Raw genomic sequence first — 9,851 nt, forward strand, 5'->3', positions numbered from 1 at the left:
TCATACTGCCCTTGACTAGCATTTTTATTGCGATAAATGATGGTAAGATTTAGTTTTATTGATTTTTAATTACATATTGAGTTGTAGAAACTTCGTACAATATTGTTCGTTTATCAAATTATTGCTTTGCTAATGAACTAGTCACAACTTAGTAGTGCATCAAGTTTGGAACTGGGCAAAGAAATATTTCATCAAGTTTTTTTATTACAACACATATTCTGTTGATACTTTTAGTGTCAATTATGGTAACTGAATTGTCAATAGATTCAACAACGTGTAATGCTTTAGAAATTGATGAAAAAATGTTTGTTCGTACAATATGACATGCAGAATTTTCTTGATTGCTTGTAGTATTTACTATAAAACCAATTATTTGAATAAAACTTTTATCATTTAATTGAGCATAACAATTTTTAGACCTGCTTTTTACAATACAACAAGATTCATACAAACATGAGTTTTTTATCATTTTAGCGTATATTTTGATTGAATCGTCTTGATTTATTTCTTCTATAGATTCACATACTCTTGTCTCGGTGCTGTAATTACAATCAAAGTACGTTATGTCTGATATTTTACTACAGTGATTTACTCTACCTAACAGAACTTTGTCACAGAATACTTCTACTTGAGGAGACGCTTGATTTATACATTCTTCAACCACTAGAAGACAATGGTTCAGTTTAACGAATCTTACAATTTGTTGAGTTACACCTTTAGAAGACTTAATGGCTCTTAATACATGAAAGTTTGCCGACTCAAAACAGAATGTTGATATTGTCCACAATGGTCCCCAATTAACAACTGCTTCGCAAATGTGTAGTAGCTGGTGAATGTTATACGTCATTGCTTTTATCCCGTATATACTTTCAGTGTCATAAACGAATTTGCATAACATTCTGTCAGCAGCATTTAACTCATCAATGTGAATGCTATCTTTTAACAATATATACAATGACTCTACATATAGCTGCCAGTGATTTAGCTTGTTTCTGGGTAAAATTAATGATAATAATGGCACGCTGTAATATAAGGTAAAATTCTCCCATTCTCGAGCTTTCCAATCCTTCATATAGCTTAATGGCCTACATAAACGAGCTATTTGCTGAGGAACTGTTATTTCATTCATTATTTCATTTAATAACTTTATATTATCATCACTCACATTTTGAAAAAAGTACGATGCGAATTGAGTTGAAACGCCTTCGAGACAACAATGCAAGTAGTCAGGAACGAAACCCAGAATAATGTTAAATGATTGCAAGTTAATCAGAGGCGACGGATATTTAATACCAAAGTTATGATCTCTGTTGCTTTCGAGCATTAGTTTAACAGTTGTGTCATGACTGCGATTATCTGGTACAGGGTGTATAAACGGATATTTCATGCTCCTTTCAGCATATTTACCAGGATGTAGACACCAATTACATCCATACCGGCCGTTAAACTGTTTAATGCCTTGCATTGGAGCTCGAGCTACGGAATCAACACAGCAAGCAAGTACATGCAACTTTAAGTTGCGTTTTTCTCCTAAAATATTACAAGGGATACCCTTTTCGGTTATATTATTGATAAGATCGACAAATTTGTCTAGAAACACAGCCATTTCGGGCTTTTTCTTCCCAAAGTAAAGTCCGCATGTTATCAGATTTGTCACTCTTTTTTGTCTTGGCAATTCGTTTATTTGCAGGAACAATGGCCATATGGAATAACTAGATGACTTAAATTTCGACGCGCCATCTGTATTAAAGACTGCACTGACGTAACTGTGTCGATCTGCTACTGGTAAGGAGCTTACAAACTTGCGGTATTGCTTACCGTCGTAGATGTCTTCTAGATAACCAGAATTATGTGTCCTTTCACTAACAACATAATTGTAATATTCGCTGTTGAACTGAAGCGAATCTGCAATTTGTTCTGTTGGGTTGATAAGAACGAAGAAATTTGTGCTACTTGGATTTTTTGTATCAACTTCTGAATAACATACGCTGCAAACTGTTGTGGATGAAACAACATTAAACTCACCAACATATGCGAAACATTTGGGGCAAACAGCGTGGTATTGTTCGTCACTTTTTGGATTTAAGACTTTGTCAATTATATGTCGAGAATCAGGAAGAATAGGCACCTTAAACATAGTATTTACCATCTTGAACAAATTAGTTATTGCTGTTGCCGATAAACAATTTAAAACAGAGAATTTGAGAATCATTAAAAAAATTTCTCCTCTATTTTTATTAATGGGCGTCGAAATATTTTGGGAAAAATATTCGCTGCTCACAAAATCACTCAAACTTTTAGGATTCATATAATCAGAATCATTAAAGTTAGACGCACTTTCTTCTGAAGTAGCTGACATCTCGTGAAAATTAGTTACATTACTTATGCAAGACATCCTTTCAAAAATATCCTATAATTCATAATAAATTTATACATTATATTTAAGATAAGCAAATAAATATTTTATTTTTGTCGATTTCCATCTTTACGCTTTTTTATTACTGTAAAAATAATACGTACGTCTACAGTCATCACTTCATCTTCATGATGTTGATCCATTTCCGGCTCATTTTGCGAGTGCATACTCATCTCGGAATATGACATAGAGTCGTCTGATTCTACCTGTTAATATAATTTTTCATGAGGAAGTACAATCAATTAATATTTATTTTTAATTGTTATTTTAAAAATAAAGTTTTTTAACCTTTTAATGGCAATACAATTTTTAGATTCTATTTTTATTTACTTGAAGGAAGATAGAGCACATAATGCCGTTCTATGTGAAGGGTCGAAAGGGGGCATAATATTTTAGCAATAGCAAAATGTAATAATTATTTGTACTCTGTAAAATAATTATTTTTCATGTCAATAAAGCAAAATTCAATAAAAATTAACATATAAACGCAATTTTTTCCTGCCTCTTAAAAATTACGACGTGACTCAATACAGCACTGATGCCATCTCTAAGTCCTGCTTAAAATAATCAATAAAAATTAATAAAGTTAAATGTGGTTTATGAATTACAAAAATTATAGTTTAACATTATACAAGTCGATTTTTTATAATCTACTTGTTAGAAAATAAGGTGTAAACCAGAGCTAATTCCCGTATAACTTTATGTTACTTTGACTTTTTTTGGATAACTTTTTTAAAAATTTTTTTGTCTGGCAAACCATACTTTTTCAAATATCGAAATGAATTAAAGTGATAATTTTAGACTTTATACTACAAATATTTGTTTTCTCTTTTAATTTCTTATAAGAAGTAACTCTATCTTCCATCAGTTAGTATTATATCGTATAAATGGGAGAACGAGTGAGAGTTTTCTATCTTAGCTACTTTAAGGTTATGTAGTTTCGTGCCATTCCAATCTGTTTGGGTGGGAAAGGTAATGTCCACAGTAATAGTTCTCAAAAACTTTTTATTCACCTATCCAATTATCTTTGAGTGCAATTCCAAAACAGCTGCTCAATGAGGGCGCTGATTCAAAATTGTGCTCGAGGATAACTCGTCTATTTTATGTAGCCTCATAATTTCCACTATTTTCAATAAAAGGCCATGTAATTAAGAGATTTTTTTTCTCGCCTTTGAGGCACCCATAGGTCGTTAAATGTACAGTATATAATTAGTAGTATACAACAATAAACTTGCAATGTAATATTTATAGAGATTTTGAAGGTGTCCATCTATGTGCACGGGCAAAAAAATTTACGTGATTTTTCGCGTGAAATTATTAAATCACGTAAAAAACACGTAAGTGATCACGTATTGGTTAAAAATCATGGGCTATGTTACGTAATAAGTCATATGACATTATCGATTTTTAGCTGACAGTACTATCTTTTTAAAGCATTTGTGAGCACAACAATGACTGCCTCAGCTGAATGACAGCCTCTCAACAAAAAAACATTTAGTCACAAGTTTTTGGACTCATTTCAGTCCCAGCGAGGTATCAAACAAGTAATGAATTTGGCAAGTTTGTACTTTACTTTATCTTGTTACTTACGTGCTTCATACCCTTTTTACTAACGTTGACCCTTATGGCAAGATAGAGATCAAGACTAAAAGTTAAAACTAATGGAAGACTTTTTTAAGCCTAATAAAATTGGCTTTTTCACAATTAATTACATACACGTTGTATTTATATTATAGACAGTTATTTGTATATTGACTTGTTTAGTTGTTAATACATTCCTTTGCAGTTTTTGGAAATACTGACTTACGATAGTAATTACTATTTTGTCAAATATGCACAAGTATTTCAAATTAATATTTGTTCGACCTTGAATGTTTAAAATTAATTTTTTTGTTTAGTTGTGTTTTATTAACACCACTATGTATTCTAATATATTTAATAGCTTACATTTAAAGAACGAATTACGCATTTATATCAGGAGTGAAAAGTGTGTGAAAATAATTTAATAACTAACCATTTCATCGCTTACTTGATCCGGTTGATACTGCCTTTGCAATCCATGACGGTAAGATGTTCGCTTAGGAATAGCAATGTCGCCTTCTTGCAAAAATTTTTTGTATTGTATTTTATCTCCCATCTTACTACAATGTTATGAAATAAAACTTTCGATGAGCCTTGATATAAATGGTTATATATTTCTATACCTGGTTTCGAATAACCTCCTATAATTAATTTAAAAATTGTAAATACCTTGTACATGTACAATGTCTTGTATCTCAAATTTACTGACCCAACGTTATAATGTTTTATGTAAACAAAAGATTAATAATTGTATTTGTATACAATGTTTAAAAAAGCATTGTAATAAACTATTTTTCATTGAGCACAGGTATACGGGCAAACACAATAGAATGGAGGTTTTCATGCATACATACGCACTCATAGACACACACTTGTAATTGAAATCTAAGGGTGCAGTCTCGTAGTGCGTGATAAAACTATTACAAATACGCTCCATGGGACCGCAGCCTGAGTCTGTTGAGAAATGAGATCCTGCCATGGTGTATGAAAGACAGGTGGTCCTTCGGACCACCTCTTCACATAGGGTATGTTTTTTTAGCGATCGGTTGGTCCAATTCCTCAAGAAAGTATACCTATACTTACTATGTATACAGATATACATTCTAGAGAAATATACTGACCTACCGATCTCTAAAAAAACGTACCCAATGTCTGACCAAGTGACAATTATTTAGTATTACCTCTGCTGGCCGACATAGGGATTCGTGTCGAAAAGGTAGTATATGTATGTTGAAAAGGTTATATATATCACATATATATGCGTACATTCTACATATGTATACTACCTTTTCGACACAAATCCCTCTGGTGGAGAACTTGGTACTGCTACAAAATTGTAACACAGAAGAGGTGGTCCTTTGGACCACCGGTCTTTCTTACACCGTGTATCCTGCTGTTATTCCATTCCAATTCTTTCCGAATGCTTAATACATGACTGTGAAAATACTCTGCGGAACGCCACAGCGCTTTTCTTAAGTTTTATAACCCGTGACAGTAAGTCCATTATGCTACCCTATCTCTCTTGCTCTCTTGGGCTTAAACGAACTGTCCAGGCTATCTCTATTACCATGTAACCTCTGCCTTACCAAACAGACCTATTAAGAAAAAATTGCTTAGTACCGTCCTACTACCACCTACCTGTACCTCCCGCACCCACCCCTTGCCCTGACCCTTTTACGTGAAACTGCCTTTTTGCCGGATTGCACAGGAATAGCGCGCAGTGCATGCAGAACCATCGTAGAATGGCTTTATCTGGATTATCAGCAGCAAAGCGAAGCATCAAAATAAAATAGATTCTTAAAATAGTTAATAGATCAGCATACTGTACAGTATTACTTCGTAACTTAGTACACGAGACATTAGACAGGTACAAGCCTAATTAGCTTATATCTTTTCATAAGTTGCCAGTGCAAAGTTAAACATTATACAAGTATAATAAGTTCTTATTATTAATTGCATAACCATTACTCTACAAGGAACAATCTCAGACGCATAAAGCATTTAGAACATTATTAAAAATGTCCATTAAATTCGCATATGTGAGATTTATCAACGACAAGTACAAGGATGTACTATGTGAAGTAGATAAAATTCACTACGATAGAAATGACAACAGAAGATTTATTCCGTCGAATCGTGATGATTTTGTTGAAAACCAAAAATATCTCGTATCGCGATGTGTGTGTAAAAAATTGTGTCCAAAACTCAATAAGTTGTGCTATGGTCGAGCGTACATTTTATCTCTTGGAGGTTTGTATATTCATTATAAATACGACCTATGTTTATTATTATATTCATAAAAACATTCTCTATCTTTCTGGATAACGTAAGCAGAAGGTATGCAGGTGTTTATTCCTGGTGCCTATGGCTACGTACACCAAAACATATAGACACCCGATTGTGATTAACTTCTTTTTCTTGGGTGAATGCGAAGCGGCATCCCTCAAGTCCTTACTATCCTTACTACACTGTAGTATAAAACATATGTTTGTGTGCGCGTGTGTATGTGTGTGTATTAATAATTTAATGTATGTTGCTTTAGTTTGGAAACTGTCTTTATATGTGTATACTCTTATATTTTTTTGTTTTGTTTTCATATGTATTTAAGTACACTATAAGAGCTTTCATACTTTTTTAGACTCAGAAGAAGATGCTAAAGGTCGTCTTGAAGCAAGAAAAAAAAGATTTAAGTTTCCAAAAATTATATCCTCAAGTGATTCAGGAGAATTAAATACAATTACTGATGGCAGCTTAAAGTCTGTAAGTATAAATAATATTGAATGCCCATAAAATAGTATAATGAAAAGTAATGTGCTTAGTATTTTGTATATCGCTTTATTTGATGGTGATTAATTCATTTATCTTTTAAAATTATGATTGATTTGTTAATGAGTAAAGTAAAGCTATGATTTCGATTACTAATGACTGAATATCCAAAGAATGACCGCCAGAGGGCAGGGATGCGATTAGCTTGCTTCCACGACTGTCAAGTATAACTGTACATAGGTATAGTCACTTTCTATGTTTATTAAGTATATATAGTTATACTTAATAGCCAGAATAGGCAAGCTGATTGAACTCCAACCGTTTGGCCGGAAACTTTTTTTGATACTGTCTGTTTTTATGCAATGAAATTTAATAAATAATTGTAGTATCCAATTTTGCTTGAAGTGATTTTTTAATTAACTACACTTTTGTGTACTGGTGACTTCTTAAATATGTTTATATCTAACAAGCGCAAGAAGAAACATTTTAATAGTAATGCGATTTCCCGCATACGTTATAAGACGTACCAATTAATTAAATAAGGTTTCCAGTTGCCATTATTACTACAAAAGTAACTATGAATTTGGAGGTGGATAACTTTTAATAGTCATACAATTTTGTAAGCCTATTGGTCATATTTCAGAATTTCCTCGATCAGTTTTAATGATTGAGGGCAAAAAAAATTGACACACGCACTCGCTCTCTCTCTCTCTCTCACACACACACACTCACCGACAGTGGTAGATGAACGGATATTTTTTTCTAAATGATGCATTTCAATAATTCACACGTATCATACATTTTTTAAGACAATGTCATTTCTTATTATAAAGTTTTCTCTATAAAAATGTATATTGCTGAGTGAATTTTCACAATGAGATTGTAAGCAAAGTTTTTAACAATGCAATGTTTTAGCATCATGCTGCAGCCTAACATACACTGACTTACGTAAATTTTTTTAGAAACAGATTAGTAACTTTATCAAGACCGCCCAAAATGTAAATAGTGGAAACACCGTAAAGAAATTTCAACAACATCTAGCATTGAAATCTAGAAAAAGGTTGACTTTAGATGATGATGTCAGTACAAGAGAAAATAATGCGTCAAGGTCACATGAAACATTAGTTTCTATACAACCGTCATTGCGCAGAGAACCTTTCGTTTCTATTGACAGAAATTCAGTCGTTGCATACAAACCACAAAATTTATCTAAACCTGCAACCCAATCTCCTATCTTAAAAAAAAGACATATATCTATTACAAAAAAATTGGAATCAAAAACTGCACAAAATAACAATGATTTGTCCTTAGAAAGAACATTTTCCACAAACTCGTCTCCTACCATCTCTCCCAGAAACTCTTCTCCTAGCAAATCATCTTCCAGCAATTCTTCTCCTAGCGTATCTCCTTCTAGAAATTTTTTTCCTAGCGTACCTCCTTCCGAAAAGTCTTCTCCAAACGTACCTCCCAGAAACCCTTCTCCTAATGTATCTCCTCCCATAAACCCTTCACCTAATGTATCTCCTCCCAGAAACCCTTCACCTAATGTATCTCCTCCCAGAAACCCTTCTCCTAGCGTATCTGCTCTAAGAAACCCTTCTCCTAGCATCTCTCGCAGAAAACCTTATCCTCACAGAAGCTCTTTTCCTTGTTTATCTACTCCCGCAATTCCTTCCTTACGGAAAGTTAGTTCTCAAAACCATCTTCCCAAAAACGTTCCTGTGCTGAGAAGTTTGCGAGAAGATCGTCCACAAGATGGTCCATTAAATACTGATCGGGCAGAAAACGGTCGTCCACATGATTCTTCTCTGCCCAATGACCTGCGCAATAATCAGCAACACGATGTACCACAACGCAATCGATTGAGAAACGATCTCCCATTGAATAATCATTTGCAAAATTATGCTCTAAGAATTGTTGGAAGCCCATCACAAAATGATAACAATAGTGATAGTGAATTAGAAGAAAATCAACTGCGTCGTAGAAACGAGATCGAATCGGAATCTGAGGATGAACCAACTCCTGATGGTATGGCAACAATTATGAAGGTTATTTATAATGATACTGTTTTTTTTTTCTTTTATGAAATGGAAAAATTATCCTTAATTCAGTATACGTACAGTTATTTTAAGCACGATCAATACATAGTAGTGCCGTAAGGGTCAAAGCAAAAATCGGAGTAGAAAGTGATTGTATTCAAGTTAATAGACTAACTCAATTAATAATTGTTGGATCGAGCTCAAATTTAAAGGGTAACTTATTTTTCATAGTACAAGCTAATGCTTCAAATTTAAAAAGATTTCTTTAAGAGGAAAACATTTTTAAACATTTTCATTATTGGGCTTGAAGCAAATAAAACTGCTCTAACTTCTGCATTACACATAAGATTTGTTCCATTCCGAGACTCAGACCGCTCGTAGTGCTCCAAACCCCTAGTCCGAACACGCGTTCTTGCTCCGAGCGCTTCAAGTGCTCATAACCAAGTAACCCCAAAAATCCGTAAAAGCCACATATAAATCATTTTAACCTCTTATATGTAGATCATTAACTTACACCAAATAAAAGGTTAATTAGGCACTAATACAGATTTTTTGAGTTACCTGAGCCGAGAGCGCTTAAAGCGCTTGGAGCGCAGACTTGTGAATAAGCTGGCGCCTACAAATATCAAATATTATTCTTTTGCAACAATTCAGGACTTAAACGATTCTTCCTTTCTTGCATATGTATCCTCCACTTAAATGTTTATTTGCGGTATTTGAGGTATTTGTAAAATAAAAAATCAAAAATGGGCGTGGTGCAGAAATGTAAAAAACCTTTGTTTTAAGTGCTAAACTAAGTTGAAATCCAACTCTGCCTGTACGATTCGTTTCCTCCTCACTTGCGGATTACGGAGGTACATAAATTAATGTAGTTAAATGTCAGAAAGCTTGTAAATAATTAATTTAATTATTGAGTAAGAATATCTAGTAACTTTTATCTCGTAAATTTTGCTTTAGCTCCTTTCTTGCGTGGTTTGGGTGCAGGAAAAATTAATTTCAAATTGATAAAAAGATGTTGTTAAAATAGATACGATACAATAAAAGCACAA

The 9,851-nt window shown here is 33.4% G+C and overlaps 1 protein-coding gene across 1 annotated transcript; it reads right to left on the reverse strand.

Moving 5' to 3' along the window:
* Nucleotides 1-413: 413 nt before the first annotated feature.
* LOC149373281 (uncharacterized) lies at nt 414-2,559 on the reverse strand. Its single transcript, XM_089597610.1, has 3 exons — nt 2,521-2,559; nt 527-2,410; nt 414-419 (listed from the first exon to the last, which is right to left on the reverse strand). The coding sequence occupies exons 1-3, from the start codon at nt 2,557-2,559 to the stop codon at nt 414-416; spliced, it is 1,929 nt and encodes a 642-aa protein (XP_089453736.1).
* Between the last annotated feature and the right edge of the window lie 7,292 nt (nt 2,560-9,851).

Source organism: Copidosoma floridanum, unplaced genomic scaffold, assembly GCF_036245765.1.
Source record: "Copidosoma floridanum isolate Cflo_tuat_1 unplaced genomic scaffold, Cflo_Japanese_pri ptg000034l, whole genome shotgun sequence".
Lineage (NCBI taxonomy): Eukaryota > Metazoa > Arthropoda > Insecta > Hymenoptera > Encyrtidae > Copidosoma > Copidosoma floridanum.

Excerpts from the sequence above, each read along its gene's own strand:
- LOC149373281 (XM_089597610.1), bottom strand. The coding sequence starts at position 2,559 with ATGGATCAACATCATGAAGATGAAGTGATGACTGTAGAC. Across the intron at positions 2,411-2,520 it reads ATGAAGTGATGACTGTAGAC|GATATTTTTGAAAGGATGTC; the intron begins GTACGTATTATT and ends TATGAATTATAG.